The sequence below is a fragment of the Dermacentor andersoni genome, chromosome 8 (assembly GCF_023375885.2).
Source record: "Dermacentor andersoni chromosome 8, qqDerAnde1_hic_scaffold, whole genome shotgun sequence".
In the NCBI taxonomy this organism is placed as follows: Eukaryota; Metazoa; Arthropoda; class Arachnida; order Ixodida; family Ixodidae; genus Dermacentor; species Dermacentor andersoni.
Genome location: NC_092821.1, coordinates 82,058,446 through 82,073,826, shown reverse-complemented (window position 1 = coordinate 82,073,826; position 15,381 = coordinate 82,058,446). Strand labels below are relative to the sequence as shown.

Genomic DNA, 15,381 nt, shown 5'->3' with positions numbered 1-15,381 from the left:
TTAACGGCGGAATCATCAGGAAGTGCAACAACCAAAAATCTGCAAATGCGCCAATGTTGTTTGTTGCTAAAAAAACAGGCAAGATAGGCATTTTGCCATGTTCACCAAGCTTATCACGATGCAAGCGTATTTCGTTAAATGCCTGTTGACTTGCTGGTGGAGCTGGTTTTTCAGCGTTTCATATCTTACATGACGGCGGATCTGAATAGCTTTATTCTGCAGCACGTGGGAATGCTGCTATCTGCGTGGCCTCATAAGTCCACTTAGGCCATGACGTTCTGTTTAAAAACTGACAATAACGATGCCTAAATAGTCCTCTGCATACGAAGCAAAATATGGCCTTAGATGACCTGAATGAGCGACAGCTCATTCAGGTCATCCTCATTACATACCCTGCCCATACCCATTTATTTTCTTAAATTTCAACTAAGCGGTCATTAACTCGCGTTTGTTCCCTCACCCAATCTGCTCTCTTATCCCTTAACGTTACGTCCATCATTCTTCTGTCCATAGCTCGTTGCGTCGTCGTCAATTTAAGTAGAACCCTTTTCGTAAGCCTCCAGGTTTCTGCCCCGTAGGTGAGTACTGGTAAGACACACCTTTTATACACTTCTTAAGTATATTAATTCCAGCTAAATCAAAGGTTCACTAAGTGAAACGAAAACTTACCCAGCCTAAACCAAGCTTTCGCTTTGCATATCCAGGGTGAGTTGAGCTAAGCCGTAACCAATTTATTGTTTATGAATTGAGTCACAGGTGTAATGTGCACACCAGATTTATCAAAACGTTCCCTAGCTTCACTGTATATTCAATGTTTTCAGACTATAATACTTATGGCCACCATATGCCCGCCTTTGAAGTGAGCATTTTTGTCTACACTTATTCGCGTTTCACAATGAATCATCTCCACGTCCTTCTATTCTGAAACAAAACACCTTATTCATTCATTCATTGCGCCTACAGGTGGCGTAAGAAGAAGTTCTCCTATTTCAAGGAACTGGGAATTCCAGGACCAGAGCCCAACCTGCTGTGGGGGAATATCTGGGAGTACCATTCCTTGGTAAGCGCGTTAGCAGCTTGCTTTCCTTGTCAGTTTACACGAAGGAAACTCAGTTGACCTGAAACACGCTAATTCATTCACGCCTCCGAAATTGTTCGTGTTCCCACCTTATTTAAGACGCCTTATTAAAACATTATTTGCACGTATATGGCTTTCTGGACAAAGTTGCCAGGTTTGCGACGAAAAAAAAACTTCGAATTTGACTTCGTGTGCGGCCCTCGACGACACGATACGAGCGCGTCTCGACGGAGCAGAGAGGGCGAAAGGGAACACCTGCTCTTCACTGTAGTGCGTCAGGTTCTGCCTGAGGGGAGGGGGCATTGCCGCGACGCCAAATCACCCTCGCTCTCTCTCTCGGAAGCCCGTGTTATCCGCGCATTCCTTGTTCGCACGCACTGAGGCGTGGCCCCACATGGGAGGCACAAACCAAGGGTTCTTCTCATTCCACCAAAATCGCTATATGAGCTCCCGCCTGTGTTCTAACTGCGCCTCGGTAAGGCCAAATGCGCGGAGTTCATAACTCGAAGGACCGATCTGTGCGTTCAAATGGAAGTTAGTGCTTTTGTATTCACAACTGATAAGAAGCGCTCAGCTTCTTATCTTACCATTGGGCTCGTAACGCGCACCATGGAGGTTGGAAGCTTGGAAGCCCATCGCACATGCGATGCAAGCGTACTGAGCGCTTTCATGCGCGCGCCCATGCGCTCCCCCCCCCCCCCCTTTTTTTTTTAGAGCTCTTCAACGTGTGTGTATGAAGGCTTCCTTAGCCAGTGTTGTGAGGCGCCTTGTAAAAGCCAGGGGTCTTTTCTTACCGCGCCGCAGCACTTGTTCCTCGTACGGCACCGCTGCAACACGTGACTTTAGCGTATTTCAGCAATGTCCAAAGAACTAAAACATGACGCTAAACCATCCCTACTGCTTTCTGTGTTGTGCCTCTCGGTCGCAACTGGCTTTTATTTTCCTGGCTTATATAAGTGTTATGAGTGCCTCCATTAGTCAGTAACCGCATGAAATACATTTAGGTCATGAAAGCACTGCCTCAGCTTCTACGTCACTCTTTTAGAGGCCACGCCATTCTGGCTTCTATTTCCGGCCGCGGTGGCGTCATTATAAGGCAAAAAACACTTGTGTCCAGCGCTTTGGGTGCACGTATAGAATTCGTGTAAAACCCCGGGTGGTCGTTTTTAATTCGAAGCCACTTGAAAGTACGACGACTATGGTAGTTTTGTGCGTGTTTTGTGAATGAAATCTCACCAATGAAATATTTCGACTGAAATTACCGCTTATATAGTCGCGGCATTAAGCGAAATGCTACGCTCCGATGCCGGATGACGTCACTATGAAAGTGTACAGACAATTCGGAGTTATTGTTTGTCGTAAAGAAAGAGAGAGTCCAGAATGTTTATTAACAGTGCACGTGTTTTTTTTTTTTTTTCTGTTCCATCTATACAGGGGCGGCACAAAGCGCTGGATAAGTGGTGCAGGGAATACGGCGACATCTGCGGGTATGATTTCAAGGTGTACCGCATGAATAATGCATAGAACAGATAAGAGCTGCTCTCTTAGAATAAGAAAAAAAGAATAATGCCCAAAGAAGGAGAAAATGTCGTCAAGACAAGCGCGATGAACCAAGTAAAGAATGTGACATACATAGAGCATCGGGCTGGATTTATTGTATTATTTGTTTTGCCTAAACCTCAATCATTGTTGTCTGATTGGTCTGATGATCGCTTTTTGGTGAGTAGCACTCTGCGGCATTGGAATGTTAACTTTTGTGATGTGTTTAACCTCATACTAACGCTGCTTTAGTGATGAAGGTAGTGTGATGAATAAATCATAAATAGGTAGCGTAGAACTACAATATTTAGACATCGTTAGAATAAATCTGGCAAATGTTGTCCTACAGTAAGCATCAAATACGTTGACGCTTGCCACGATGACGAAACGCGATAGAACGGTTGTGGCATAATGTCAGTACAGTGGTAATCAGTCAATATATTTTAACGTGCCACTCGTCGTAAACGTTCACTGTTTTTTTCTCTCAGCATTCTTTTTCGGACAGGCTACGGCTTCGTAAAGGCATTTGGCTCGCGGTGGCTTGTTGTTGAGGCGAGAAGAGTCATATTGTTCATCGGTGTCGGCCCGAGTTGGGAAATCCTCCGAATTTCAGTTTGTGTTTTCTCGGTAAAATTAGCGCGAATTCAATACTCCGAAAAGATTGTCCGCGTTAACTTTTCCTTGTTTCGAAGCGGGTATAAACAATCCTGACGATGAGCTTGCGGTCTGGACTCTTTTGTTGAAAATTTTACTTAGTCTAATACGTATAATTATTTTGTGCTCTAAAATAAGGAGCCGTGAGACTGTGGCTATGAGAGACAACGATCACGAGAGAGAAAAACCTTGTTTCAGTACTCGATCGGCTATACTACCTCTCGCTGCTCTATCGTTCTAGTCGCGAACGCTTACTGCCCAAGGAGCTTCACGACATTTGGTGGAAAATGCTGGATGTTTTGCAAACCTGGAACTCCGAAGCCGGACGATCCCTGTCACATCTCCCATGCCTGCGGAGACTAGTCCTACCGAGCCACCCATGGCACCGCCTCCGGTCGTCTGTCCTGGTGCGCCACGCCAACGGGATCCTCCCATATTGAGTGGCACTGACGATCATGACGTAGAGGAGTGGCTGTCATCGTACAACCGAGTCACTGCCCACAAGAAATAGTCTGAAGCTGACAAGCTTGGTAACGTACCATTCTAGCATTCCGGGGTTATCCATCTTTGGTTCCGCAACCATGAGGGTGAATTTTCCACCTGGACAGCATTCCGAACGATACTTCAAGAATTCTTCGGTCGCCCTGCTGTGCGCAAACTTCGGGCTGAACACCAGCTTTGCTGTCGTGCCCAACAAAAGCGCCAAACTTTTACGAGCTACATTGAAGTTGTAGTTGACATTTGCCGGCTTATCAACGGAGATATCACTGATGACAAGGTCAAGAACATCTTGAAAGGCACAGGAGACGACGCCTTCCAAATTCTTTTCGCAAAGAATCCTCAGATGGTCAACGACCTCATAACGCTTTGCCAGAGATATGAGGAGCTGCGCAAACAATGGCTTTCTACGCGCCGAGGTCTCGCTCCGGACGTCGCGCTTTCAGCTCTGAATGATAGTGTCAGTTCTACTACTTGCAGTTCAGCAATTTTCGACTAAATCAAGCGCTTTGTACGAGAAGAAGTGGCACGCCAGCTCTCTCTTCTGCCAGTCAGTCCAGCCTCAGTGTCGCCCTTGTCTCCCGATCTCCGTCAGGTGATACAAGAACAAGTCGCTAACGCAGTACCACTTGCTCATCAACCTCCACCTACGCCCTTTCCACTTACGTACGCTGCCGCTGTCGCGAATACAAGGCCTCCGTCTACAGGTGTTCAATCCAGACTTACCAGCGGCTTTCCCTCACCTCCGCAAGCAGCTGTATCATTTGCGCCTAACCACCCAAGCATCTACTGGCCGCCACAGCAGGCCGTGCGCCCACCTCGCCAATATTTCCATCAGTCTCCGCCCGCTGTTCTCAATCCATGGCGCACCCATGACAACCGGCCTATCTGTTATTCGTGCGGCCTACCTGCTCAGGTAGCACGGCTTTGCCGTCGGCGCGGACGGTATCCTTCGGATTCTCCGAGGGCACAAAGCAACGGTTTCGACTCTCCGTCCCCTTCCGCTACTGCCGCTCAGCCCTTCGAAGCATAGCCTCTTGCTTCCCGAACCTTGATTACCCGTCTGGCTTCGTCTCCCCGTCGGCGTTCTCTGTCGCCGCTTATCCGTCGCCCTGAAGCTATCCGAGAGGAAAACTAAGGACCGCAGTTCCGGAGGCAAGAACTGCGATCTCAACGAACTCCTCAAGACCTCATTTATTTCGTGCGAAGGTTCTTGAAGTTTATGCAGAAGACATTTCCGTTCATGCGCTTGTAGGCACGGGAGCAGCAATATCAGTGATTTCGGACCAGCTTCCTCTTACCCTTAGACAAGTCGCGATGCCATATTCTGCCTTTTAATTGCGTACAGCAAGCGCTGCGCCGATTGAACCCATAGGGAAGTGCACCGTGCATGTTGTTATAACCGGCGCTTTTACCATGTTGAGTTCGTTGTTGTGCCTCGCTGCTCCCATGCCATGATTTTAGGATGGGACTTTCTGTCCTGTCATCATGCCGTTAGATTGTGCCCGGGCTGAACTCGCGCTGTCGTCATTCGGCACCAACGTTTTTGAAGATACTGATGACGTTTCCGGTCGTGTGTTCGTCACCGCTGACACCGAGATTCCTCCATACTCTGCCGCATTTGTACCCGTTTCCTGCGTTGGGTTTTCCGACTCCACAGTTCTTATCACTCCAAGGTTGTTGCTCGCCGTCATCCTTTCTTGCTTCCTTTTGCCTTTTTGCCATTCGACAAGATTCCAGCGCACTTTATGTATCGAACCTGTTTCTTTGCCCTGCTAGCTTGCTGCACAATGAGTGTCTTGGTTATGCTGACGAAATCGAACCAAGCTTCCTTCACGATGTGCCTGACGACCCGGCTTCTCCTCCAGTTGGTGCTGTGGCCCTTCAAGTTTCTCCTCGCACGCCACAGTGTCACCCAACATTTTTCCAGTGTATTGATGCCAACCTCACTCCAGCGCAGCATGCCCAGATCGTCGATCTCCTAGACCGCTTTCGCACGTCATTCAACCTATAGCAATCTCGCTTAGGCCGTACTTCCACTGTTGTCCATCACGTCGACACCGACAACCCTGCGCTTTTACGCCACAGGCCGTATCGTGTATCCGCCACGGAGCGTAGGGTCATCGCTGAGCAAGTTGAAGACATGCTCAAACGCGGCGTCATACCACCTTCGCACAGTCCCTGGGCTTCCCCTACAGTGCTGGTAAAAAAGAACGATGACACAATTCGCTGTTGCGTGGACCACTTGCGACTCAATAAGATCACCCGCAAGGACGTTTATCCGCTACCCCGTATTGCGACGCGCTAGACTGCTTCCAAGGCGCCGAATTCTACTCATCTTTAGACTTACGGTCCGGGTACTGGTAAGTGCCAGTGGCTGAGTCAAGCCGTCCAAAAACGGCCTTCATCACACCTGACGCTTTATTTGAATTCAACGTGATGCCATTTGGCCTATGTAACGCGCCTGCCACATTTGAAAAAATGGTGGACAACATCTTGCGCGGCCTCAATTGGCACATATGTCTGTGCTATCTGGACGACATCGTTATCGTTTCACCGGACTTTACTTCCCACTTACTTCGACTTGAACGCGTCCTCAAGTGTATCGCCGATGCTGGCCTCCAGCTTAACTTGAAGGAGTGTCTCTTCGCTGCCCGGCAGCTGGTCATCCTCAGCCATGTCGTGTCGAAAGAAGGGGTACTCCTTGATCCGGCGAAAATACAAGCTGTTGCCCAGTTTTCACTACCAACGACCTTGAAATAACTGTGGGTTAATAACTGTGGGTTAAAGCATGACGCTAATTGGGTTAGCGTCGTGCTTCCTCCGTTTCATCCGCAATTTTGCCACCATAATAGCACTTGACGTAGCTTCTCCGTGGTGGCGACAACCTTTCGACCTGGTCACCGGATTGCGATGCCGCATTCACAAAGCTGCGTCGTCTCTTGACGTCACCACCAATCCTGCGCCATTTTGACACAAGTGCTCCAACTGAAATACACACGGATGCCAGTGGCGTTGGCCTTGGTGCCCTGCTCGCTCAGAAAATGGCTGGCTTCGATGAGTACGTCGTTGCCTTCGCCAGTCGTGCACTCACTAAACCTGAATCGAACTATTCTGTAGCAGAAAAAGAATGCCTGGCTACAATTTGGCCCATAACCAAATTCCGTCCGTATCTCTACCGCCGCCCATTGGACCAGATAACTGATCACCATTCGCTGTGCTGGCTGTCGTCCTTAATAGAACCATCCGGTCTTCTTGCTCGATGGGCCCTTCGACGGCAGGAGTACGATATTCGAGTGCTGTACCGTTCTGGCCGAAAACCCTCGCATGCGGATGTCTTATCTCGTTCGCCAGTAACAATCGAGGTTAGCTCCCCGAAGACCTCATTGTACGAGTCTTCCGTTGCTGCCACGGACATTCTTCTGGAATATAAGAAAGACCCATGGTATGTGTCCATGCTGCGTTTCTTGTCCACCCCATCGACACTCACTACCAATCGCGCATTACGTCGCCAAGCACATCACTTCATTCGCGACGGGCTCTTGTACCGTCATAACTACCTCCCGGACGGCCGCAAATGGTTGCTTGTCCTCCCTCGGCATCTGCGTTCTGATATTTGTGCAGCGTTCTGCGACGATCCCCAGTGCGCACATGCAGGTGTACTGAAGACATACGCGCGTCTGCGCCCTCGTTTCTACTGGCGGGGGATGTATCGATTCATCCGTCATTATGTCCGTTCCTGTATTGTTTGCCAACGCTGTAAAGATCCCCCTCGTCGTTCAACCGCCCCATTGCAGCCTGCAATGGGGCGGTTGCCAACCAGCTCTGCCCTGACATCTGCCAACTACACAGACGGCAATCCCTGGGTAATTAATCGTGGTCATCGACCATCTTACGCGTTATGTGGAAACTTCCCCTTTGTCCAGTGCTTCTGCACGTGACGTCGCCGGGTTTCTCCTGCGCCACATCATCCTTCACCACGGAGCTACCAGAGAATTACTCAGTGACAGAGGCTGCGTCTTCCTCTCCAACGTCACCGAGGCTCTCCTCAAATAATACCGCATCATTCATCGCACCACTACTTCGTATCATCCGCAGACTAATGGCATGACCGAGTGCTTTAATCGCACTCTTGGTGCCATGCTGGCCATTTACGTTGCATGCGACCAAACCAAATGGGACCATGTTCTACGATTTCTGACCTGCGCTTACAACACCGCCACGCAGACTACCACGGGATTTTGGCCCTTCTTTCTCCTGTACGGACGCGAATCTTTTTCCACAATGAATACTATCCTTCCGTACCACCCTGACACCACGGAAACCACTACCTTATCCGAAGCTGCTGCACACGCTGAAGAGTGTCGCAAGTTTTCCCATATATTTACATCAGAAGAGCAGCAACGCCAGAAGCACCATCGAGAAACTTCCCATGCTCCTGTATCCTGCCGCGTCGAAGTACCAGCGCCCATACCACGTGATCAACCAAACGTCTCCAGTTAACTATATCGTGGAACCCCTCGAGCTACCTTTGGATCATCGCCGTCGAGGACGCGAAATTGTTCATGCCCAGCGTCTCAAGCCCTACTATGATCCCCCTGTGTTGTCCTACCCGTAGGTCACCGGGACGGCTTCCATTTCCGCGGGGGAATGAACTGTACTGTAAAATAAAGAACAGAGGGGCTGTGGCTATGAGAGAGACAACGATTACGATAGAGAAAAACCTTCTTTCGTTACTCGATCGGCTATGCTACCTCTCGCTGCTCTGTCGTTCTAGTTGCGAACGCTTACTGTCCAAAGAGCTTCGCGACAAATTGTATAATTACTGCCTCGGTTCATTTTACCATATCAGACGCCGTGGTAAAAGCATTCCTTTCAAACTGGTATAAACATATCATTCTTTCAATTCTACAGCCACTTTGAACCCGCTTTGTTAAAGAACCTGTATATCGAACAAGAATGCGCACCATGCTGCAGTTATTACCCACTTGAGTTAACTAGATTAACCTAATATAGGAGTTAAGAGTAACGAAAATGACCAAATTTAAGCCAGAGTAAAAAATAAAAACAACCCACAAGCAGAATATAAAATTGTGAGCTTAGCCAATTGCTATACCACTCACATATGCGCATTGTTAATATAACTGCGGGAGAGATCAACAGATGTCGTGCAGAGGCAGTAGAGTTTCTTGACGCTGCTATTAAGCTCATTTTAATCCTTTATAACTGCGGAAAAATAATTCAAGTGTCATTACGGTAGGCGAAAGTGTAAGAATCAGCTAGTACCACTTCCCCCAAGCATGAGATGATCATAAAATAATCAACTTTGCGGTGAGCGCATAATACTGTAGTAATCAGCGTGTGTCGGTAGCAAAGTGGCAACTGGATTTGCTTGTGCCTGGTTTTGATAGGTTCTACAACGGCGACGTACCTTTTCTGGTCGTCAAGGACCTGGATTTCCTCAAGTACGCTTACATCGAAAACTTCAAGAATTTCACGGCCCGTGGGGTAAGAGAGTGTTATAAGTCTCCTCGGGATATGTGTAGTTTCTAACGTCCTTGCTTGTACAAATGAATTAGTCTATATTAAACTGGCCGTTATATATATATTTTTCGCTATTAAAGTTTACAGTTTCTTGCTCCGCTATACAACAAAGCTTAACTACAGATAACAAGAAAGCTTTAATGTAACAAGACACTATCTGAAGAACGAGACTTGCAAATGTAATATAGGATGTAAGAAAGAAGCAAGGAGCCAATTCTCTACTGCCCAAACATCTTTAGAAGGGGGCTTTTCTCTGTCATAAGCAAATTATAGACACAGCCAAGCCTTCGCATCAGCGTTCTCAAACGTTCTGAGGGGTGTCCTTGTCAAAGTGTTGGCACCGGGCCGTTTGCATAGATTGTCCCTGTGGGATAATTAATTGTATACTGAGTGGACCGATTATATATGAAAGTAGTTTCCTTTACTCTCTGTTAGTTAGTTTCTCTCTCTGAGAGAAAAGGAAACCGCTCGGAGAAGGAAGTTATCGTTGTGACTTTCCTAATGGAGAGCATGGGAAATGTCCCCTCAATTCACTGGCTACACCTGAGGGGACATTAAAACTAAAGAAGCGCAATGTTGCAAAGGTGTACCACTCTTTATTATTATACCGTAATCGGCTTTGACAATAAAAGCGGCTCGTGTGCTGTATGCAGTAACATTACTTCCTGCCAACAAGTGTGTCGTCGCCAGAAGCCATTAAAGTCATATATGACGGAAACGTGCAGACGAGATATCTGGTTTCTTGTAGTGTGTGTGATTGTGTGTGCGCGCGTGCGTGCGTGTCCAACTAATTATGAGGACCTGGCGCTCTTGAGTAAGACCTCGTCTTCGCGCTAAAAATTCCCAAACATCGTCACCATCACTTTATACATGCTAATCCCAACAGCTACAATGCGACTGCGCTTTTATTTCGAACCAACAGGTTACGATGCGAACCGATCAACAGCATCCCGTCGTCGGCCAGATGGTGATTCATGTGCGTGGGGACAAGTGGAGGAGAATGCGCAGCTGCGTCACATCGGGCTTTACGACCCGAAAGCTGAAACAGGTAATACAATGTTTAATCATACAATTGATGTTTTTGGTATTCTTCTGGCTATACTTTTGCGGGTAGCAGTAACGAGTTTTGGTAGTTTGGAAGAAAAACGCGCACAACATTTTGAAGCTTCAGTAGAACACTCTTACCTTTGTCGTGTTTCTCACTTTCTTTTTTTTTTGCAAACTATGGGAACATCTTCTCTTCCTTCCTTGTGACAATGGATAAGGTACTTCTGAGGACCTTCTAGTAGGACAGCTGTCAGGTGGGGTCACGGCCAGAAAACGCAGAAGCCCGTCAACCTACAAGGACAATGAGACCATCGCGTTGTACACGGACACCTACGACTTCCAGGAAGACGGCTTCCAGCTTGTCGTGACAAGAAGTTCACGAGTTTTATCTGCGACAACCACCGTATGATTGCGAGGCACGCCTGCGTGACGCATTCTGGATTTCACCTGGGGTTCTTTACCAAGCGCCCAATGCACAGTACGCGAGTGCTTTTACATTGCGCACCAATCCAAATGCGGTCACTGCGGTCACGATTTGATCCTGCACTCTCGGACTTAGAAGCGCACCACCAAAGCCTTTACGCCGCCCCGGCGGCTTATGTGATGAGTCTATCAGCATAAAGAATGCTGCAGACGTCATTTACGGGCGGGTGTTTCTACCGTGCTGGCCCCATAGTATATGGTCTTCATGACCGTGGACCCCAATACTGATATGCGGCTCCTCAACAGGCACGTGCTGTCTTTATTACTAGGAGAATCAAACCGCATGGGAAATAATACGTGATAATAAACTCACGAAGGACTTTCCATGCAGCAGACGTTCTACAATGTAGTAGAGATCGTGGAAACTGGCAAAGTGAGATAAATCATCCTTGCAAGTGGCGTTGGCACTGCTGGCGTCATTTATGACATCTATGGTTCCATCTTGAGTAAAGCCTTGCCGATGTTAATAAAGTCGGCGACAGAAGGCGCCCTAATCACGCAGGTCTCCCGACTGCAAAAACAGGCTTCGTGAAGCGTGTGTTTGTGGGGAACAGTCTCCTCCCAGCTCAATGTTGGAGAAGCCTGCCATAAAGTTCGACCACACATAGCGAAGCCGGTACACTGTTGCAAGTGCTTCACGAATATGGCACGGAAAACCTGTATGTGCGACCAATGTTCTCCGTCCGCGTTCTGATGGTTGTCATTCACAAGACGCCTGCCGCAGAAGTGTTCTAAAGTGTCCTGATAGCCACGGTTCTCAAATGGGCTCGTCGCAGCATTGCCCGCACGGGCGAAAAAAACTCGTGATTCTCAGATGTATGGTGCGGGACCATTCAACGCACTGGGAGACTGCCCCTAAAGTTAGGTGGCGACCGAATAGCGTCACAAAAAGCCACAGCTGCCGAGAGTGACACACCATCTTTTCTCAAAGCGGCTGCTACATCAAAGCTGAGCGTTGTCGTGATCCGTTGTCAAGATTGGAGTCCGGCATGAATTCGAAGGTAGCTGGCCCATGCCGTCGTCCAACTTATCCACGCTGAGGACGTTGATGAAGGGAAGGACTGCTTCTCGTCGAGAACGAGGAATAAGGGTTTATTTACAGTATTTACATGCAGTTCATCAGTCTAGCATGACTGCTTAAGAAAAGTGTCTCGAGCATCCGCAGAACAGCAGTTTTTAAACACTCGGTCCTCCCGCGATACAAGGTGACGCGAACGTTCGTTTCGTCATCGCAAACTAGTAGCCTCTCCGCGGGACGGTTTACACACACACATGCACACACACACGTGTTCACGGTCCGAAACCGACACCACACGAATTTCCTAGAACTCGGAGCCGTTCCGGGTAGCGCGTTGTCTTGCGTCTTGGTCGGTGCGTGGGAAGAAGCATCACCATATAAGCTGCTATGGATTCACCTCAATTTGCGCCGCTCTCGGCATCTTCGCCCACCACTGATGCAGCGGCTATTACATACCCAAGTCATAATCAGAATTGCTGATGGATGTCAAGCGTGTTCTATTGAGCAGGATGAAAATCTTCTGTGTGCAAAGCGAGCTGCAGATGCCGAACATGCTGGGTCTTGTACTTGCAGATCTAGAGCAAAGCCGTCACCCGGTTGCTTCCATCATTTGGTGAGGAGATCAGAAATGCGTCTGCCGTTCAATAAAACGCCGAAATGCCTAAGTCGCGCATGTCCGACTTCCGACAGTTTGTTTTTAGAAATCATTAGCGTATTATCGTAATTTGTGAGCCTAATTTGTCAGCTTACATCAGTTTGTTCGTTTATGAGGGCTTTACGTGCTCTGTCCACGGAGAATACCGCATGATTATCGTTTCAATGAGTCGTACCTTGACGCATGTTCACGCATGCATTGGTTGTCAAGGCTTGACGCGTGTCATGTAGCCTTGACAACCAATGCATGTGTCTAACTGTGGAAACGAACAGACTCACTTTCACAAATCTAGGAGCCTATTTAACGATCAAGTCACTTCATTAACACGTCGTTGTCTTCTTCGCACCACGTGTTCGCCCACTGTGGTTTCGCACTTCAGTTCCTTTTCTTAACTCACTACACCCGCCATTGCGTCTGGAGAAGCTCCAGGATCCACTCAAGAAGCAAGCCCCCCTAGTGACGTATTCACTTTAACACTGTGCTGCGAAGCCGCAGGGGCGTGGGATCAAATCGCGACCGTGGCAGCCGCATTTAGATGGGGCTGAAATTCAAAGAAAATTGCGGAGACACTTAAGACTGCTTACGTGTGGGAATCCCAAAGCACTATAGTCCCTTTGATGAAATGTTTTTTTTCTGCGCGTTCCTTCTCCGTGCAAGCTCTCGTCAGCGTTCTAACTGCGCTTGAGTAAGGTCAAATCAAAACGCGCCAAGCGTCTGAACGCACTCGCATGCCCGCGAGGAGTTCATAACCTGAAGGACCGCTCAGCAGCGTTGAATTGGAAATGAATGCTTCTTATTGTGATGGTAAATATACGGACACACCAGGCGCATTTCCGCCGTTGGCATCGCCGTCGCCGTGAGGTTCTGTATGACATAAAGCGTGTGAGGATGAGCCGGCGAACGCTATACAATCTCGCGTTCGCGAGCCAGGGACACGGCCCGGATGCGTGTTTCCCCCTGTCGCGTGCCAGGGAGGAGGGACGTTCACCTGCGACGGCTGCTATACTCCGTTCCATACATAGCAGTAAACGCTGTGAAAGCTACGCAAGAAGTTCGGTATGGCGCAGTGAAGAAAGGTTATCACTCCACGCGTTCCCTCCATGCTTCGCTGCACGCCAACAGCGTTCGCTCGCGCGAGCGTGCACACCACGCAACAGGTTGCAAATAAAAAACCAGAAGGAAAACAAGAAAAATAGAGATGATCTAGAACAACACATTAGCAGCCTTCTATCACAGTGTGTTTGTTTCGAAAGATTGAAACTTGTTTCGTTCAGTACTGAGCCGATATAAACAAAAGTTACGCACAATTGCGGTCAGAAACCGTAGAACTATATCCAAGTGCAAGCGAAGCCACTGCAAGAAGTCTCTCTAGTCTCGACAGCGTTAACTGCTTTGTATGGAACAGAATATAGAGTGCTCTGATGTCCTCCTCGCCCGTCGCTCCGTACAGAGAGGAGGCAATCGCGGCGTTTACTACAGCGTTGGCCACGCGAATCAAGGACGCCGTAGGGACGCGTTGCCGGCGCTCGTGTGCCTTGAAAGCGATCGGCGATGTTTGCAGAGTGTGCGTTGAGTCGATAGCTTTGTATGCGCTGTGATTTCAACGTTTCGTTCGCGTTGAAGCAAGAGATGCATGAAGGTCAATTCACTTGCTGCTGCCGCAATTCCTCGCTCCAGAATTTTGACAGTTTCCGCGCTCATCGAGCGAGATGTTTTCATGTTTACCTGTGCGCGCTTGACACCGTGCTGGTTAATTTAGTTCAAACACGCTGACGAGATACTTGGTTTGAATCCATGGTAGAATATGTAAGCGGGACTGAACAAGGACGTAGAAAGAAGCAGACAGACAAAGACAGCGCTGTCTCCGTGTGAATGTTTCGACGTCCTCGTTGAGTCACGCTTACACATTCTATCATTGTTAGTTTGGTTAGTAAGCGAATGTTTACAACTTTATACTGCCGATAAAACTACTGTCTTCGTACAGCGATCTACTAATTTGCTATCGCAATCGGTGCTTCGCTTTTGGGGTGGAACGGCGAATTTTTATTTTATGCACTCATTTAGTACACCCAGGACGTGGCGCCACTACCCCTCCCCCCCCCCCCCCCCCCCCCCCATTTGCTGCGCCATCACGCGCTCAATGACGCACTCACGAGGCCAGACCTTTAGGCTGCCATGCCGCGTAGCCGCAGTGGCAACGGGGAAGCGGGCTCGTCTCGCACCCTGGAGGCCCTGGTTCGATTGCTACCCAGACCTAAATCTGCGGAACTTTCTTTTAGATGGTATTGATTTTCTTCAGGAAACTACTAGAGAGATTTGACGTCAATCAGAGCATTTCGACATGGTTTTACTCTTAGCGCCGTCAGCTATATTAACGCGGTAGGGCTAAGGGCCAGTGTCGCAGAAATTCGCTCGTCGGCGTCTCACTTCGGAAGTTGCTACGGCAAAGATAATTTCAAACCCAATTCCAAACCAGGCATACTCAACTACTCTCCTAGCACCAAAGTTGCTCATACCTTGTCTGTCATTCTTTACCAACTTATTCCTCGGAATTTCGAGAATAGCATCGCACATACAAATACAATGAAATAAAACACCGACAGCGCATGTCTTTTATGTTAGCTGTTCTCAGACTGAAATATTTAAAGTGTGAAACAATAATAGGAGATCGACCCAGGCAAGAGGCCGCGTTTATAACAGAAAGGTGGCCTTCGTGCGTATAGGGTTCGCCGCCAGCGTTCCCCGGCGAACGTTACAGTTACTTAAGCTGCAGTTGCCGGGAAGCATGAAAAGCAGTCAGAGGTCTTTAAATGCTATCGCGTTCCACTCTTAAGGCGAAGATTAAGCGTCCTTCAAATTCTTGAT

At 48.4% G+C, this 15,381-nt stretch overlaps 1 protein-coding gene across 2 annotated transcripts in view; it reads left to right on the top strand.

The window, feature by feature from the left end:
- The window catches only part of LOC126538682 (cytochrome P450 3A14-like), a 63,048-nt gene that overhangs the window by 2,001 nt on the left and 45,666 nt on the right, over window positions 1-15,381 (top strand). For both annotated transcript variants that reach the window (XM_055074905.2, XM_055074906.2), the window contains exons 2-5: window positions 964-1,060; window positions 2,513-2,565; window positions 9,181-9,277; window positions 10,236-10,361. In XM_055074905.2, coding sequence (XP_054930880.1) covers window positions 964-1,060; window positions 2,513-2,565; window positions 9,181-9,277; window positions 10,236-10,361 — 373 coding nt within the window. The remainder of the gene's footprint in view (window positions 1-963; window positions 1,061-2,512; window positions 2,566-9,180; window positions 9,278-10,235; window positions 10,362-15,381) is intronic.